Raw genomic sequence first — 20866 nt, forward strand, 5'->3', positions numbered from 1 at the left:
AATCACATGTGAAGGGTAAGTGCATTAATTTGTTACATACAGTATATATATAATGGGGATTGACTTTATTCTTAATGCAAAGGTGGTAAAACATGACTGACGTGTATCTGGGTAACAGATATCCAAGTGCTGACTGTATAACTTTAAAGTCTGTTTCAAAGCTGTTTTGAAAATGGCCACTCTAGTGCATTGACAGTGTAAGGAATATTGGCCGCTTTGTCAAACAGGTCACACAGCAATAATGATCCATGATGTGGTAAGGAACAGAAGAACCAGAGCACTTGCTGCTATGTTTTATTTGTGTTTGTTTTTTAAATCCTGCAGTGATTTAGCAGATAGATGTCAAACCCCAGTGCATTAGAGCAGACATTCTGAAAAGAGCTTTGAAACAAACTTTAAAGTAATGAAGTATAAAAAAAAAAGTTGTCGGGATGTTAACAATTAAAATAAAAATTACAGGTATATTATTTAAGGAGTTGTAGCAACATGTGGGGACATGTAACGCTCTATATTTCAGAACCCTGCTTACTTATTCTTTAATGTCCTCCAATATTGAAATCCACAAGTTTACAGAAACCACCAATCCTTAATGCACTGTGCCTGTATTTGAGGAGTCCACAGTGCACATCTTTCTGATCTTTAGCCATAAAGATGTGAATTTCTCGGTGGTCACTTAAAGACTTCAAACAAGACCTTCCCTGTTTAAAAAGTCTTCATTCTTTACTTTAAGTGGCTTTATTAACTGCACAGTTACTGCAAAGTAAATACAGAACTGACGAATGTAATTGCACAAGTACGCTGTCAAAAAGCACCAACAATGCATATTTATTTTCATCTACATTTTTTTGCAACTTTAAACTGCAGAGTACATATAAAAATACAGTATTTTAGCAACTTTCTATATTTTTCAAGAACTTGCAAACTCAGTAAGCTTTGGTACTGTTGGCTACTAAAAAGGTTGCTAAATACTGTGCATTAATGTGTATTAATGTGGACCAACATCTGTAAATAATTACACAGGGTAATACATGCCGTAAATGAAAGTCTTTTCAAATATTCACAAAACAGGTGCCTAGGAGTCATCATTTCAAAATGTTCCCTCCAGTCTTTATATAAATCCCTATTATCAAAAAAAAGAGGCAAGTACCCATTACATGAATTGTTGTTTAATGTTTTTCGCCACAAAAAAAAGAGTGAATTAAAGACTGGATTGACACACTTTTTAAAAAGTTACCAAGTTACTGAACCCTACAAAGCAGCAAGCTCCATTCCTGCTGAGCCACTGGGGAGTAAACTCTTTGATAGTATGCCCCTCCACTGCACGTGTCAGTGGATACTGAGAATGCAAATATACCTACTGTACCTCTGGAACGGCTCCTCCTCTTCGTTCTGCTTGTGGAGGAGCTGTGGGACTCCTGCTGCACATGAGCAATCTTGATGGGCGTGTTCGTTCGAAAACTCTCCTTGAACTTCTGCACCAAGGACTCCACCGCGTCTTGTTTGGGGTCAATGGCTATAATGTGTTAATGTTTTTAAGTTAAAATGTGTTGCATTACAAAGGAGTTATACATTTTAATATTAAGACGCACAGGGGGGAATAACATAGTAGGTGGTTCAAATAAAACATGGTAAGACATGTCTGATGAGCATTCATACATTATATATGTATATTACGAATACAATTATGAAAAATGTTAGCAGGTTATTTAATGCATACAATACTGTAGAAGTAATACAATTATTCTAATGCCATTTTTAAAAAGTTCTTAATGTGCAGTGCTTTCAAAACTATAATTATAGAAATAGATCACATTGTAAAATTATTCTTCATCCTATTCCTTTTATAGAGAAATAGAAATTCCTTAAAGGTAAATACACATTCACGGTAAAGCTGTTAGGATCCAGTTTGCCTCAATAATGTATTATTTAATGGTATCCCTTGAGGGGGGTTGTTGATTATAATTGCTCATTTTTTACAAAACTATTAAAGATTGAACGCTTAAACACAACAGTAGCTTAGCCATACACCTTTCTAATAATTTAAATAATTGGTTTATTTGTTGACTTTGATTAGATCAGTTCAGTAATAAATAACACTGCAGATATTAAAACATGTTTCCTTCACCAGCCTAACCTAAGAAGGCTATACTTGTATTTCAATTCATCACTGTTGTTGTTTTTTCTAAAGTCAGGAAAATGCTTCAGCAAATGGTCAGTGTTTTGAATTCTGTACTGGTTAGTGGTGGGTTAAGTGTCTCCTGCCTGTGAACATTATGTGTAAATAACAACCACCATGAGGATAATGCCTATATTACGTGCCTGGTTGTGCTGTGAAAGGGGCAGACAGATCATCGAGCATAAGGACATAAGAAAATTTAGGAATGAAAGGAGACCATTTGGCCCATTGTTGCTTCTCTGGTTCCTAATACAGGTAATTGATCTCTGAACCACATCCACATGCTCTTGATATCCCAAGGAATCATCAGAAGTGGCACGGCTTGAAACCCCAAGCCACACACCCCCATGAAAACATGCCTCCCACCCTCTTAATCTGCATCCACTCAACTTCCATATGTGTCCTCTGGTCCCTGTCTGTGCTGCAATAGTGACTGGGGCTGACCTTTCAGATTCTTTTCATGGATTTTATAAATGTGTTCCTTTCCCTCAACCTATCCAGGATTATTCTGGTTGTTCTCGACTCTCTTCAGAGCCAGTTTTGCAGCGTGGAGCCTTAAACTGTAAGTGCATTATACACTCTCCACAGCATTATACAACCTCATTTATACTACACTTTCTACTATAGAATCCAAAATTCTGTTAGCATTTTCATTGATGAGTTCTCCTCTCTTTTTCAGTGAGCCTGTTCTAGTTCACTAGCACCCATAGTATATTATTACATATTGAATTGTTGCTGGGTTTAGCACTCAGAATGCTTAAAGACTATACAAACCGGAGCACATGCTATAAATGTGACTGAGATGAGCATACAAAAACAGAAAGCTGCTCACATCAAGCATGCTTAGGCTATGTTGTGAGCTTGGTGAACAGAGCTTGAAAAATTTCAACTCCAACTTATTGCTTGAAAAGTTGCCAGAAAAAAGGTTGCCTTCTGTTTCATGTTCCATAGTGATTTATTACATATCGCTGTGTGCTTATGAGTAATGCTGGGGAAGGCTGTACTAAATTATCCTAAATCCAGAAGTGGATTCTGAACTGCTTTGTGTTGCGTTAACATGGCCAGAGCAGCAGTCTAAGGATTACTTTTGTAGTGGGAATAAACCATTTAATAAAGACTGAGGACTGAAATTCTTAGTCAATTTGCAGCCAGGGGCCCTATATCTAGTAACACTGTAACCGTGTTGAATGTCAATGCGCTTTGTTAAAGGGCAACCCCAGTCCTTATACCTCACTTTGCACCAAACTATTCTTTGATATCACTGAAAATAGCTACAGTATATTTTACGGTCTAATTATATTTCTAAAATCCATTATTTTGCAAAACAAAATCCCTTTTCACCGCTTTGCCACGTCTCCCTCGCCTCAGACCTGTGATGTTACAAAGGGAACTCCTCCCGCCACTCGTCATTCACTTTCTATCTGTCAAAACTATTCACGGTCATTTTTCATGATTATTAATATAACTATTCTGTTAATTTATTTTCTTATTCATATTCTATTCTAAATTATTTATTTTAAGTTAGTTGTTTTTCCGATGTCATGACAATGTGTATTAGGGGGTGTTCAAACATAACTAAAGACAGTGTCAAGCTTCATTTATGGCCAAAAGAAAAGAAGCTAGCACAGAGCTAGACAAAGTCTGTTCAGTGTACCAGAGTTTGGAAAGGGTCTTCTCAATGTTCCTATCTGTGTTCCGCTCATTTTGACCCGTCTTGCTACATGATGAATGAAGTTGCCCTGTTGTGCGGGTATGAAGAGCGATTCCTTCCCCTTGCTATTTTCAAATAGGCCAGCAGTAACGGTGCAGATGACATCTAGCCCTATACTGGTACCAGGACAATCAGCAAGCAAAACACTAATTTTAAAATAGTAACATTGAGCTTTAATTGTAACGTTATTGCAATTACATGTGAATGAATCAGTTAAAATGAATAAGTGTTTTGCTTGTTGATTGTAGATTAATGTGTGAATTTTGAAAACTTATGTTTAATTGTATGTTTAGTAACTACAACCATCCAATCTGTTTATAAAAATATGTTACACTTTGAGAAATGAGGGGCGTAGATGTCATTCAGGTGCAACTCATTCAGTTCTTTCATTAAGCGCTTTCTGTAAAAACAAAGTCAAAGTTTAATTATGTAGTCTATCAAGTCAAATCTGTCCTCCTAAAGACGCTACTGTCAAATTAAATCCCCATATACATATATTACAATTGTGTTGATACTGTTTAATTTAATTGGCACATATGCCAGTAGTCGTGAAGCACATTGTTAAGCTAGTAATTCCAGCATTCACTTAGTGTAATTCTGCTTACTTGTCTTCTCTTCTATTGGAATCATCCACACTATACTGCTGTCTGCACTGCAGTAAGCCGTGTCCAGCCCCCCACCCCCCTGGTTGAGATACACAGCTGGAAAATCTGCATTCTGTAATATACAACTACTTGGAGGTTGTTCTTCACATTGATCAAAATGAAAAGCCCCAGATGGTAGAAGACAGCAAGTCATAAGAAGTAATGTACATTTTTATTAAGCCACAGATTCCTGTCTGAAGTTTAAACATGCTGCTATACGTTACAAAGAAACGGTTGTGTTTTAACGCAGCCTTTTGTGTCGATTAGGGGAATGCATTAAATAACAGCAGGGAACATAAGCATTAAAGGATAGCTATTGGTTTACTAGGCAGGTGACTTCTCTTGGCATGACATTCAATTTCAAACTGGACTCTATCCAAACACATTAGCAGAAAGCCAGGTATTGTGACATTTTCACTTTATTTGTCTGATAAAATAATATTTCCTGCCTTGAGATATGACCTACATGTGAACATTACACCTGTCATTTAAACCAAATTATATATATATATATATATATATATATATATATATATATATATATATATATATATATATATATATATATATATATATATATATATAAAACAGATTGGCTGTAGATTGGGTTCGTGCCCCTTTAAGAATGTGACCCAGAAATAAAAACTTGAGTTTTAAAATGCTTTCACGCACTTTAATTAAAAAATAAATCAAACCAACAAACAAAAAACAAACAAACACCTAGCTCTCATTGAGCACTAACTAAATGTATGCAGGTCCCTGACTAACACGCAGGACAGCTAAGCTGTTTACCTGACATATAACCCAAAACAAACTCTAATACAGATTTCTATAAATACCAACGTAGGTTTTTCCCTCACCATAACACAAGCTCCTCACTCTAGAGCCACACATCACTGAACACCCAAGCTGCACTCTTACATACCCTGCGCCTGGTTCTAATTTACAGTTACCTCCATGTGCAGGGAATTAACAATTAACAAATTAAACCAAAAGCAATTCAATGAACAACATTTTTAGGCAGGGAGGAATCTAACCCTCCCCCTGTCAATTTAGTTATATATATATATAGACACACACACACACACACACACACACACACAGTGCTGAGAAAAAAGTCTCTGAACCCCTTAGGATTTTCACATATTTCAAACCTAAGATGTTAATAGATCTTAATATAAGTCCTAATAATAGATAAAGATAACCTGATTAAACAAAATTACACAAAAACATGATACTTTTTCAAGATCTATTTATCCACAAATGATTCAACATTCAAAATCATTGTGTGAAAAAGTATGTGAACCTTTAGATTCAGTAACTGGTGGCACCCCCTTGAGCAGCAATGACTTCAACTAAGCATTTCCTCTAACTGTTGATCAGACTCATTGTTTGTCTAATTCATACATCATTTTGCTTCAAAAGACATGGAATTGGTTAATATAAACCCTATTGGATATTTAAGAAAATACTTTTGGCCTGACATTCTCCTGTAGAATTCTCTGATATAGAGTAGAATTCATGGTTCCTTCAATAATGGCAAGTCGTCCAGGTCCTGATGCAGCAAAGCATCCCCAAATCATGACACTACCTCCACCATGCTTGACCATTGGTATGAGGTTCTTACTGTGAAATGCAGTGTTTGGTTTTCGCCAGACATAACTAGGCCCATGTTGGCCAAAAAGTTTAAATTTGGACTCATCTTTTCAAGAACTCCTGAACTCCCCATTTTTACATTGTGTCTTTCTGATGGTGGAGTGTGGCGGAGTGTCCCACCCCTTTATGTTTATTAGTGTTTTATGTTGTATGTAGTGTGTTAATGTTGGTGTTTATGTATAAAATACACAGGATATAAATATGGGTTACGAGCAGGAGTGTTTAAAATGTACATTTATGTTTAGGCACGAGGATTGCACAGCACTTCACGTGCAGGTAAAATAATGTGAGCATGGGGAATTGCACTTTTATTAATTCACGTGCAGTTGTACCGAGACTCCAATTGAATAATTGATTAGCAATCTAGTCTTGGTACAGTTGCATAAAAGCAGCATTTTTTTGCTCACTCAGGGTTGTGTGTTGGGTGAGTGGAGAATGGGTGTGGAGAGGAGAAATTGAAAACATTAAGTAAATCATAATTTCACTCACCGTGTTTGTCTGTTCCTCCGCTGTTCGTTAGTGTGTTTCGTTTAGAATTAATTTGTTTTGTTTTCTGTATTTTGGCCTCAAGTGCCGTGTCCTGTTTTGGTGTGCTGTTTTCTGTTTAAATCTCTTATTTTGCTTATTAAATGCTGAGCACCGCAGCTTCACCAAAATTCCATGTCTCTCTGCCTGTCCTGTGTTATTGTTCCAGTTCTGACGATCTGAACTCAAGATTGCATGCTTGATTACCTGGCACATCAAATAAATGAAAGAAGCACCAAACCTTGGTGTAATTTCTTCTCTCAGACTCCATCTATACACTACTGCAACCTACAAAAAGATCTGACCAAATTCAATGTGAAAAATGTGCAAAAATGCAGAAAATCAGACAGGGAGCAAATACTTTTTCACAGTACTGTATATACAGTGCCCTGCAAAAGTATTCAGACCCCTGACCAATTCTCTCATATTACTGAATTACAAATGGTATATTAAAATTTCGTTCTGTTCGATATTTTATTTTAAAACACTTAAAATCAAAATCAGTTATTATAAGGTGGTATTTTTTTTTTGTTGGGAAATATTTTTAAGAAAAATAAAAAACTGAAATATCTTGCTTGCATAAGTATTCAACCCCCACGCATTAATATTTGGTAGAGCCACCTTTCGCTGCAATAACAGCTTTAATTCTTTTGGGGTAAGTATGTATCAGCTTTGCACAGTGTCGGGGTGATTTTGGCCCATTCTTCTTGGCAGATTTACTCCAGGTTGTTCAGATTGGTTGGACAACACTTGTGGACCGCAATTTTCAAATAGTGCCACAGATTCTCAGTGGGATTGAGATCAGGACTTTGACTGGGCCACTGTAGGACATTCACATTTTTGTTCTTGAGCCACTCCAATGTTGCTTTGGCCTTGTGCTTGGGATCATTGTCCTGCTGAAAGGTGAATTTCCTCCCAAGCTTCAGTTTTTTAACGGACTGAAGCAGATTCTCTTGCAGTATTTTCCTGTATTTTGCTCCATCCATTCTTCCTTCAATTGTAACAAGACCAGTCCCTGCTGATGAGAAGCATCCCCACAGCATGATGCTGCCACCACCATACTTCACTGTAGGGATGGTGTGTCTTGAGGCATGGGCAGTGTTAGGTTTGCGCCACACATAGAGTTTGAGTTTTGGCCAAAAAGCTTTATCTTGGTCTCATCTGACCACAAAACCTTTTCCCACATCGCAGCTGGGTCACTCTCATGCTTTCTGGCAAACTCCAGATGTGCTTTCCTCTGGTACTTTTTGAGTAAAGGCTTCTTTCTTGCCACCCTCCCATACAGGCCAATATTATGCAGAGCTCTTGATATGGTTGACTGGTGCACCATTACTCCACTCTCAGCCACTGAACACTGTAGCTCCTTCAAAATAATTGTTGGCCTCTCTGTGGCTTCTCTCTCAAGTCTCCTTCTTTGAGCTCTGAGTTTTGAGGGGTGGCCTTTTCTTGGCAGTGCCTGGGCGGTATGATGCAGCTTCCACTTCCTGATTATTGATCCAACTGTGCTCACTGGGATATCCAAACACTTGGATATTATTTTGTGCCCTTTCCCTAATCTATGCATTTGTATTACTTTATCTCTAACTTTTGTAGAATGCTCTTTGGTCTTCATTTTCCTTCAGATTCACAGCCTTACCAATGATCCTTCAACAGTGGGGTTTTTATCCTGAAAATGTGACAGCAACTTTAATGGTTCACAAGTGGAGGCCAATGGTAAGGTAATTGTATCCTCGTTAGGGCAATTTCAATGTACTATTTGTAATTCGGTAATATGAGAGAATTGGTCAGGGGTCTGAATACTGTATGTATTGACCTTGTTCATTTTAATCCCTAACACAGAATAATGTGGTTTTATATAATAAAAAAACCACCCAGTATTATTTTCTGATTGGGTTGCTCCGTGAATCAGGGTTTCTGTAAAAGTAATAAATGTATGTCTCAGTGTACAGTAGCCCAGTGCAATAGCCCACTGATTATTCTATAGCAAGCTATTGATTTCTTCTGCAGGACTGAACATTGCCATTAACAACTACAGCAATTTATTGCTGTGTAAGTATATTCATATATATGGAATGCTCCAACTACACATAAGGCTTACCTATACAGAAATCATACTGTTTATTGTGTTCATTGTAATGTAAATCCTATTCATTATAGTACTGTAAATAACCAGATGATTGTTTATTTATTTCTTTATTTATGTGATTATTATGTTGTGTGTGGGGTGTAACTCTGGCTGCTCCAACTGTGCAGAATGATGACTCCTATAATAGACACCCTGCACACAACAGAATAACTTACTATAATTCAATAAAGAGATTATTATATTCAGGAACTACAATTTAATATAACAAAAGTGTTTTTTTTAGCTTGGCGTGTCTAGACCCGTCTCCAGAGATTTAAACTGTGCGGTTTGGTCTGTGCACACAGTGAATGAATGATTTCCCATATAATGTAGAATTTGAATATTTGTTGTATTTTGTATTACTGGTTTATAATTGCATTCTCTTTTAAATATAAAGTACAGTGCAAGAAAACATAAAAACAGAATAGCACTATACTGCTTGTACACTTATATTACAGTGCTGAATTGTCTTTAGGGAAATAAGTAACCCTTACGAACTTATAAAGAGAGTTAGCCCTGGGCTCTGCTAGGATTCTGCCTGTGCCACTTCCACCTCTGCTGCAGTAAAGCACTCTGCACCCATTGCCTCCCCGCAGACTTGGCTAATGGAAGGGGTCTGGTTACTATGAGCACTAATTCCCACCTATCACACGTCTTATTGTAAGCAGCAGGCCAAGAACAACCGCAAGAGCTCATACTATAGAGTAGGAGATGATTGAGAACAGAATATGGCAACATATTTAGAGAATGAATTGTCCTTTTAAAGCTTTGTCTAAAAAAAGAAGGAAAGAAAGAAAGAAAGAAAGAAAGAAAGAAAGAAAGAAAGAAAGAAAGAAAGAAAGAAAGAAAGAAAGAAAGACAAAGATGCTGATTTTCCTCATTTAGTATTTCACATTTCAGATTTTGCATGGAGGGAAATAGACTGCTTGGTAAATAGACAGAATGCAGTTTGCTGTTCACTGCTTACTCCCACCCCAGAGCAGGGGCTGAGAGGTAAGGCTCACACAGGCATGCTGCCAGGTTTGCCTGTTGTACTTTGTTACTGTCGCTCTGCCTTGTGGCGTGGCATGGCTCCCTCATTCGCCATGCTCAATCCAGGACATGCAACATGTAACAGACCACAGCCCCTTGAAAGTGTATTGAATTTAGACCACTACCAGATTGCACATAGATGTGGAAAACACAATTCTTAGTGAAGATGTCAGTTTGATCATCCATGTGTTTGTTATCAGTATGTAGTCTGCCATTAAAATCCAGCACTAACTGCCTGTTCGTGCCAGTTATGTCATTTTCATACTACGGGGCTGTGACAGAGACAGAATAAATCTCCCTCCCGACCTGTGAAGATGCTATGTAAAGGCAACAGAGTGCCATGGACTGGATGGGCTGAAAATTCATTCCCAGGTATAAGGGGTGTTCACACCAGACACGGAGCGGCAAAAGCAATTGTTTTTGTCACGCGCAGCGGCAAAGGGAAGCGGCACTCAAGCGGCCCCATGCCGCGATGTGATGTAAACTACCAGCAGCCAATAATGGGAAAGTTTTATTTTAAACAACACAATTGCCTGATATTTTGGGTAATTGTGGGGGTATTATGATTGTTTTATGTTTTATAAACAACCTGCCATGTTCGGTGTGAACAGTGGTCTGTGGCGACTGCAGAGCAACACACAAAGAGGCGGCATGCACGAAGCGTCCACTGTGAACGCCCTTTTAGGTGTAAGTTGGCCATCTAGAAAGAGGGCTGAGCTACGGTACACCAAGTCATTGACCCGGAAGGAAAGCATTGTGGCAGCCACGGATTGGAGGAGTGGTTGCAATCGTTAACCAAGGGGGCGTGATTGACAATATATGAGACGTAGCGAGGTGATCTGTTCCTTTGTTATGGTTATGGACGAACCGGAAAGGAGTGTAATAATATCGTGTTTGTTTGTTTTGTTGTTGCTAATACTGTGCTTGATTTGTGATTATTAGATGGCTAAAAACAATACAGGGGCTGTTGCTTAAGGCCAGCATAAACCTGGACAACACTGCACATATTAAGCTGTATTTCACCACTTGCACTGAAACCACTCACTCAGGACTTGTGATCGTGTGTGTATTTGTGTGTGTAAACTGACTATGTTATTATTTGGGACTGCAACCCGTTATTTAGAACAGTGCAGTACACATTGCTATGTATTGCCTGGGATTATTATTTGTGGTCACCAGACCAGGATTATTAATAAACGTCGTTGCAGTTTGGATTATCGTTGTCTGTCTTTCATTGATCACCCCATCACTCCTGTACACTGCAACCCACTTTGCCACAGGGACAAAGACCGACAGACTCCATTCTCATAAAGTGTAATTTATAAACACCTTATTATTGTACTAGATGGTTGACAGAATGTTAAAATACAGTACAAACTGATTTGCTCCAGAATACAGTACAAACTGATTTGCTCCAGAATACAGTACAAACTGATTTGCTCCAGAATACAGTACAAACTGATTTGAATTCAGTATTAAGGCCACTATCAGCAGTTTAAAATATATCAAGACAATGTTAAGTGACCTCTTCTAAATAAGACCATCATACTGTAAACTGCCAAAACCCCTGGAAACTTGAATAAAACGTGACTGTACGCTATTTGAAAAATAAGTATTGGAAACTAAAACAGTAATTTAGAACACTTTGCATAGAAGGAAACCAAAAAAAAAAGCTGTGGTGTGTTATTGAGATTCTTTGACAAACGTTAAGATAATGGGCCTTCAGTAGTACGACCAACCCCACTATTAAGGCTGCAATTTCTTGGTCCCTAGACTCGCCTTATTAGCAAGGTTCCACTGCATATTAATAAGACTATAAAGTGGGGTCCCCCTAGTCAGTATTGTACATTTCAACATCATCCACATCACACTCATTTCTGATCTCTCCAAACACAGGTGGTACACAACATTACAAGCCTGATAATGAGAAGCACCAGGTGATTATTCTATATGGGAGTGTCGAACAGATTAGGTTTGAAGCGCATTTCCTCACAGCCCACTTTAACGTATTCAGATTTCACAGTGTCTACCCTTAGTCTTTCTGTCTCCACAACGATGCTAATGAGTTGGTAAAGAAGGGGCTGAATGAAAAGGCCTATCCTAACCTTGTTCTACCAATCCTCCCCAGTGAAGTTTTATAATATACGAGAAACCGGCAGGCACTCGATGTGTCTCAACACGGCAGGCAGTAATAAGATAGAACTAATTTCCTGCATGCACAGGCACAAAGATGTAGTCATAGCAACATACATATTTCAAACTGTGTAACACTGGCTTTGCTAATGAACTGATATAGTTAAATTACCCCCATTGTGGAAATCCTTACAGCTGGAATAAAAAAATGGGGCCTTAGGCAGTTCTTCATTCTTGTGGTGTAGAAACTGATTTAAAAATCCTATTTGTACTCCAGACCATCCTCTGATAGCACAGTTCTCTCAATCCATTCAGTCCCAACTGTAAATCTGTGCTCTTCTTTATTTTCTCAGTATAACTGTGCTGGGTACCTGCTCTACCATGACCACACCGTTTCACCAGTCAGGACATGCCACGTTTCTACAAGCTCAGTTACTCACTTTAGAGAGTCAAATGTTACGGCATCTCTGATATATCAATGTGTATAATACCGTATTTACCCAAATTTAAGTTGTGCACAGTAATGCCCACTACAGTAATTACTGTTGGTACAGCATAGACATATTAAAATGGCTACCAGGTGATCTTCACGCACAGTTTATGAAGCAAAGTTAAAAGACTTTGAAACAAGTCACATTGTTTACTGAAGAAAAGGGAAACCATGCAGCAGAACGTGAATTTGAAATGCGTATCAGAAGGAGAAGCAAAAGTCTTTTGCTTGTGAATGTGACAGAGTCACCTCAACCAAATTAAACAAAGGACAATAAAACTGAAATCAATTTAAAGGCACTTTACCCTTTTCCAGCTACTGTAAACTGCTGTTCACTGCTCTAAGTTTCTTTTCCCCTTTGAAGTTATTATTTATTTTTTAGCAGATGCCCTACAATATATTACATTATACATACAATTACCCATTTATACACTTAGAGCAATTGAGGTACAGTACCTTGCTTGAGGTACCTTGCATTGAACCCATAACCCTCTGGTCAAGAGTCCAGAGCCCTAACCACTACTCCACACCGCTGCCCGATAATATAGTTCGTGACTTACTCTGATGCTTTAATGTAGTGCTAGAAAAACGAGCAGTCCCAGAGGGTTTATTGAACTAAATCTAACTGGAAACACCTCTATAAATGGAGCAGTAATCCATCAATATAGGAATGTCGTGTTTAAAATATGAGCACGGTTATAACATTGCTGTATTATGTTAAATAACAATCCCATTATGATTTAGGCACATGGTAACATGTTCAAACATGTAACCATGTTAAATATAAGATGTTTGGCTGTGCCCAAAGCTCTTATCCTGCTTGAACAACACCACATGACTGGACTGTGTCCCAGCTGCTGATAACAGACTCTCCAGGCAGTTAACAGTGTTGTTTTTCTGTCATGATCACATAACCACCCTGCACACAGGTGTTCACTCTTTTATAAAATGCTGTGCTAGGTCAGCTTTTACCCCAGTTAAAGTCCTGTAGTGCTCTGCCATGTATAGGGTCCATAGGGCTGTCAAGGCTTATCTATCGAAGCAAGTGTTTTAGACACAATTCTCCTAAAGTAGAGTATTAAGGTGTTCCAAGCCAATCTGCTTTTCAAACGAATCTGTCTTTGTAGGATTTCTTTGGTCTGTTTGTATTAAGTCTGTGGATATTAAGAAATTGTATACGGTGTGAATGGTGTTTGATGTGTTGTAACCGAGAGGTACTGCTGTCCACAAGGACGCCCTTGAAACAAGATGATTTGGAAGGGTTTTAAACATGGCAAATTAAATTTCACTAGAAAATAAATAAATAAACAAATAAATAAATAAATAGTAGAATAAGCTGAATTTACTCCAAACCAGCCTAAAGCTATGGGGTGTGTAAAAAAAAAAAAAAAAAAAAAGCATTGATTTAACTTAAATCTTGTATTTGTTCTCCAGATTTATAAACATTGTGAAAATAAATGTTTTTTTGTTTTTTTAAATGTGTACATTCAGATATAATTTATAAATCTAGTGACAAGATTTAACATTTAGCTAAATATTTACCTAAACCCTAAATATTTTAACAAGATTTAACATTTAGATAAATATTTAACTGGCCAGCTAAACCTGGAGTTTGTATGCAAATGAACTCTGCCCGCTTTGTGCTTTCATGTGATTTGACTGGCTCTTGTAATGTTGAAATGGCCATATTCCCCGATTAGCATTACAAGAGCCAATCAAATAAATCGCGTGAAAGCACAAAGCGGGCAGAGTTCATTTGCATACAAACTCCAGGTTTAGCTGGCCAGTTAAATATTTATCTAAATGTTAAATCTTGTTAAAATATTTAGGATTTAGTTAAATATTAAATCTAGTTAAGAGATTTAAGATTTAGTTAAATATTTAGTTAAATGTTAAATATTGTTAAGAGATTTAATATTTAGTTAAATATTTTGCTAAATGTTAAATCTTGTAACTAGATTTATAAATTATATCTGAATGTAAACATTTAAAAAAAAACATTTATTTTCACAACATTTGTAAATCTGGAGAAAAAGTACAAGATTTAAGTTAAATCTGGAAAAGAAAGATATGTTAAAATATTAACACTTTTTTTTTTTTTTTTTTTTTTTTTTTTAACACATGGCACCCCATATAAAGCTATATTAGCTGCAGATAAAACAATATTTCTGTGGTTGCATTGTCTTTGTAGATGTTTGTATGACACATACAGTCCTGAAATCCTTCATGTTTGGCCCTGTCCTGTATATTTAGTATACCAGCAATCTGGAGCTTAGATTACAGTGGTTGTTATGGATCACAGCAGACTGCTCTGGGCTATTCGCCCTTATCACAGTTTTTTGATGTAAAACATTTGCTTACATTGTAACATAATGAAAGATGAAAACGATATGATGAAAAAAAGCTGGAAAAAGTCAAACTTGCTCAGCATTCTCACTTCATCAGGAAAAATGATTGGTGGGCATTTTTTAAAAGATATGAAACGACACCTGTGTCAAACAGACAAAGCGGAGATTTAAAGACATATGGAATTTTTCATTAAACACCAAAAAAAATAGGGGCTGCAAAATCTATCTAATGTTTTTATTTCCCGGTAATACCCAATATTTTAAAAGAAGACTCATCTGCGAAAGAATGATATTGAAAACTTATGAACACTATCTACACTGGGGCGGTCATCATAATTTGGATTATGTGATGTGAAAACATGACATTTTGACAGAAAATAAATGATAAAATAAACTTTAAAATGGATTTTCAGAGCTCTGTGTCTTCAGCCTGGAACAGACTCTCAATGTGTGACATCCCCAGCCTTGTCCTAGCACAATGCACAGGAAAGGTTTGCTTTTTACAACCAATTTACAGCCACTGCGTGTGATCATAGATCAAACAGAAAAGGGCATACATTAAATAAATCAGCAACAAAGAAACATAATACCCCACAAAAAAGACTGATTAGGTCAAACAGTATGAAAGTAAAGGGCTGTAATCAATCTTCCAGTGTGTCCTTGTACTACAATGTAAACTTCATAAAGGAAATCCCTTTATTATGTATTATAACATATAGTTTGATAAATTACTAAAGTCAACAAATGAAAAATGATCAAAGAACAACACAAAATGAATGACTGAGCATAACAATTAAAAAACAACAAGAAGGTGAACTACAGATTAACCTGTCAGCTGTCAATTATTTTCAACCTTCAGTGCCGGCGCCACATGAGAAAACGAATCACCTCAGCTCAAATGCACTGACTTTCTCCTTACTGCTCCTGTTGCTTCTCTGTGCTGTATGTTTCAACGTGGTGATTTCAGCAGGTCACAATCTCTTTACAATAATCTGCATCTTTTTTTCTGCATTTTTTTCTCCTGAAATCTAAAAGAAATCGATTACCATTCATAGCAAATACCCTGGATTCCCACTTCTGTGCACCAACCCTATGACTGTATGATCACACTGACAGACACACTACCAAAACGCAAGTCCTCCTGGTCAAAAACACATGTGTATTTAAACACACACATGCCATTGCGGATTACAAACTAAACTCTTATCATGTGAAGGAATCATCTACCTCAACATGAAGCTAGCTCAGAGTGCAGAGCATGGACTATACTATGCTGCTCTCAGCCCATGCTGGAACTGATGGGTTAAGTTTTCTGTGCACTTGTGCCCACCTGATAGCAAGGCATCAGAAGCAGGGATCTAAAGCTAAATAAATACAGCGACAGACAGGCTTGACAGTTCTGTCACAGTTTCAGTGAAACCATTTGCAATAGAACATTCTTTTCTGTTTGCACAACACTTTCTGCAACTCATCCAGTCGGCTGTTAGTGAAATGTAATTAATTTACAAGTGGCGCACATGTCAAAGTGAGATCTTTTTTCCTATTTCTGCTACAAACACATACATCTTGCATATCCATTTTTTTTTTAAAGCAGCTGTAGAGTTTATATATGCTCATTTCACAAGCAGCCCTCACATGAATTACTTTATCCAATGGTGACAAGATACTTCATCTCCCACAATTTCATTTGAGTTCCTTTTGTAGTACCTTTGATCCAATATTGTTCTTTATGGGAAGCATGAACCACGTCTAAAGCCCTTCAGTGATTCTCTAGCTTGATGGAATATCACTTGAATACCAGGAACTGAATAAATCAGAGAGAAAAGGTTACACATTTCCAGATGAGTTGCTCTCTGAAAAGAAGTTGATTTCAGGCCCCCAATTCAGGATATACCTAGTAAATGATAATGTCATTCTGTAATACAATTTTAACTACACTAAACTAGTTCTGTATTTTCATATTGAGTAAAGCAACAAAAAAAGTGTTGATTTTTCTTTTGTTGTAATGACGTCAAATACATTAGAACTAAACGGTGTTAATTCAACTATTTCTGTGTTAGGGCTGTACATGTGTTTAAATCCATGCCTAAGATACAAAAGAATCCGTATTGCCCAACAGTTCATGTTTTGTATTTGTTACTCTTGGCACTAAAATACAAACTAATGACCGGTTTGTCAATATCTGGGATGACTGCAAACATTTTCTTTTTGTTTAATTTGTTGTTCCATTAAAAAAACAAAAAACATCCAAAACAGTTTCCCAGGAGTCCAATCGTGATTTTTTGCACTTTTCTTGCTACCAAAGCTACCAAAGTAATTTCACTCCCTGTAGCAGGGGGAGATCTGTACTGACTCTGCTGGCGTGTTCACGGTGCTGCAGGAAGAGGGCGGCAGTCGTCCAACAACTGCCTGTGAGTCATGGCAGTGACACGGGGAGGTGGGAAAGTGGGTGTGTGGACTTTACCCCTCTCTGAATGGCTGAGAGGCGGGTCTTGGGGAGATTGTTAGCCCTATAAGTTAACACTCTGTTGTTTCCTCAGGTCTGCCCACTCAGACGCAGCGAGAGTGCGGAAGCGCTGGGCGAGGACCGAGAACCAGTCAGGAGAAACCGAAACTGAGTGTGTCAAAGAGAGACAGAGAGAGCGGGGAACCCTTGGGCAGACCCCGGAGTATTGTAACGGAGCAGGCTAGTTAGTAGGCAGTGTAGGACGGTGATCCGGGTCGCACGGGTAGCAGCGACTGGGATATAGCTGTCAAGTGCAGCACCTTTTCTTTGTAGTTTTGTTACTGTTTTATTTTCCCTGTTTCTTTGTGCCTTCTGTTTTGAATTATTGTTTCGAAGCACCTACAAGTGCGCCTGTATTGTGTACCATCGCTTGGTATTCCCGTGGTTCTGTTTATCATCGTTGGTAAGCAGACCATGGACCAACAGTGCCATCTGCAGGCGAAAAGAAAAAGAGCACCCCAAAATAAAACTGAGCACCTGTGCGGTGTTGCCAAATCTGCCAAAAATGCCAAAACCTGTCTGTCTCCTGTATCAATGAATTACCCACCACCCTTCCACACTCCCACTATACTGTGCTTGCAAAAAGCTTCCTCTTTATCGCCATATTGCTGTGTGCTTCTGCACAAAGACAAGTTTATTTGACTCATCTCTTTGCTGACACAATGAAATCATCCCCATGTTTGAGAGGGTTGTTAATATACAGGCATGCTTCGATATGAAATGGAGTCATGAATAACGTGAATAAGACGTGAAATCCAAGATAACAATAACACACACATTTCAGTTCAGTACTGTTTACTTAAAGTGATTCAGCTAATTCACTAATTCCTATACATCTACCTGATGTGCACCTCCATTTGCTAGGCTGGTGTCACGTGTGGACAGCACATCCATCATGCAGGGGAAGTATGGCTAACAGTAGGAAAGAAGGCATTGAAAGGGTGGAGAGAATTTCACTCCCCAGATTGAAATGGCTCTGGAACTGCAATTATGACAGACTACATGAGTGTAAAGCATACATACAGAGAGCTTTCTTTAACAGAGTTCAGCACTAGATATTGTTTTTATAAGCTTGCTATAACACTCCTTCGAAACTGCATATTGAACAGAAGAGCATGATTTACAGAATTATGTCATTTGCTAACACCACTTTATTATATCAACATTAAACTTAGCAGTAACGAGTTGTTCACCTGAAATCTATTGGTTTGTAGTTGCCTACTGTGATTGGTGAAATGGTGCCAAGAAACAAATGATTTACATTTTTTCCCACACCACAAGGATTACAGCACTGCAGCATACAAAGTACAAGGTATTTTGTCGATAAAGGACCGCTGTAATTTGAGAATTCCAGCCCCTTTGATCAGACTAAAATTATCTGTTTGTTTCCTCGATGTTGTACACACTGCCATTTCCTGTGTTGCTGATACTACAGTGATCTGCTTTTCATTAATAGAATATTGGCTGTTTTGATTCTAAAAGTCATATATGACATTGGAAGTACTCCAAAAACATTCTTATGAATGCCATTAGCAAATCCAGTTCAAGATCTTCTTGCAACAACATTGAAACTCTAATGGAAAAAAAAAATTACTAGTGTGGGAACGGTTACCCAATAGTACAAATCGAACAGTATTCACCAAACTTGTTAGTTCTTAATTGCTGCAACAGACTAATTCACAAGCTTCCTCTGCCTTTCCCCCCGGAGGTCTGTGTTCACTTCTGCTCGGGTCAGAAGTGAAACGGGTTTGGTGTTATTTCTGTTCACATCACAAAACAACCACATAAGTGGGACTAATTGCCAGGCTCTGCTTGAAAACGCCACAGCACTGATTAGGATTGAATGGGAGGTGGTGAGCTGCACTTACTCGCAATACCACAGAGAGTAATATAGCCAAAGGAGATCATCTCTTCTGCTCACACCATCTCTCAAATTCTGCCAATTTTTTAGAGTAGCACTTCTGCGTGGATGGATGCCCTAAAGATTTTTTACAACAGGTGAAGATAGTCCTATGCATGAGAACTTCTTCCACTCAATCTCCACACAGTTAGCTTGAAGTTAGCCTGGTTGTCATGGAGAACCATTCCCTGCTGCTATTACAGATGATCCCATTGAACTAGGAGGTGAATGTGTGGTTAAATGGACAAAGTGATTAGCTCTGCGAATCAGAAACTCTTCCTTGAGGATAATCTCATTATTTTCAAAATGACTGCAGGCAATAGCGGTATCGGAGGAAATGCATACAAAAGACTCTCCATGACATCTCTAGACCCTGTACCGCTGCTGAATCCTCTAGAGGGAATCTTGCACAGAACCTCTAGCTGAATATTTTCCTGTGAGGCAAACAGATCTATCTCTGGAAATCCCCACTCTCTGAAGATATTTTTACCCTTTTAACCCATTTCATTTCTCTGTTGAGATGGTGTTGTTGCTCCCCTGTAGGTAAGAAGTATCTAGGGTGTGTTTTCTCTTATAGAGGGTGACCAAACCTTAGTGCTAGTCTGCACAATCTCATGATTTGATGCCTTCTTGGTGATTTATGCAGCACACAGATGTCATGTTGTCAATGATCACTCTTAGGTAATGTACTTGCCACGAAGGAATGAAAGAAAATAACCAAGGGCTAAGAGGACTGCTGATATTTCCAGGTAATTGATTTGAGACTGAATCAAGCCCACCTTCCTTGAATTTTCATTTGTGGAAAGTGAGCTCCCCAGTACAACATGTAACTGCTCAAAAGAAGTTCCCAGATGTCCTGCACTAGAGGCACTCCCTCTGTGAGGTTTGCTGACTGCAGCCACCATCGTGCATCCTATGATGCTGGGGTCGACATTCCCCATTTACAAAGAAACAGAGGCGATTTCCATGTGGCTGGCAAATTGGAAGATGGAAGTAAGCATCATTCAGATCAATAGTCACCATCCAATCTCCCATCTGAATAGATTGCATAGTATTTATCAGAGTCACCATCTTAAAAGTATCTGTTGTGATACATTTAGTGCCCTCAGATTGCAAAAGCAGTGACCCAGATGCTGCTCCACAGGCGGTACTGTCTCTATGGGCTGAACCTCTGAAAAATTAATTTTCCCTTTCTTCAAAGACCAGCCCATTAGAGTCTGAATTACTATAACCCCTTATTATTACATTCAGTCATAAGAGGCAGATCTGATCCCCTCCAACAGGTGCATGAGGAGAAGAAGTAAATGAGGCACATCTGTCAATGTAAACTGTCAAGGGGAGTGCTTACCCTTCCGGACCCCTCTGTGTGACGTGGACTCTACCCTGGCTCCCAGGGTGAACTGGTTTGAAGAAGAGTAAGGTACAGATGTTGATGGCAAGAAAAGTGTAGTTACCAGACCTTCCCTTCTGCTAGCTCTTTGAAGACGGGGGCTAATAACAGGCTTAACAGCTTGAGAATCTTGGGTATTCCTGAAGACGCAGAAGAGAATAATATGATTCAATTCCTGCAAAATGAGATCCCTAAAAAGAGGACTCATAGAGCATTAGCACCCAAACCAA

General features: G+C 38.3%; 1 protein-coding gene across 2 annotated transcripts in view; it reads right to left on the minus strand.

The window, feature by feature from the left end:
* Positions 1-20866, minus strand: part of LOC121303624 (astrotactin-2-like) — a 728767-nt gene that overhangs the window by 511025 nt on the left and 196876 nt on the right. Inside the window, exon 4 of one of the 2 annotated variants that reach the window (XM_041234419.1) lies at positions 1364-1513. The exons of the other annotated variant lie outside the window; for it this stretch is intronic. Within the exon in view, the coding sequence (XP_041090353.1) occupies positions 1364-1513 (150 nt within the window). The remainder of the gene's footprint in view (positions 1-1363; positions 1514-20866) is intronic. 2 annotated transcript variants of the gene reach the window in all.

This window comes from Polyodon spathula, chromosome 34, assembly GCF_017654505.1.
Source record: "Polyodon spathula isolate WHYD16114869_AA chromosome 34, ASM1765450v1, whole genome shotgun sequence".
In the NCBI taxonomy this organism is placed as follows: Eukaryota; Metazoa; Chordata; class Actinopteri; order Acipenseriformes; family Polyodontidae; genus Polyodon; species Polyodon spathula.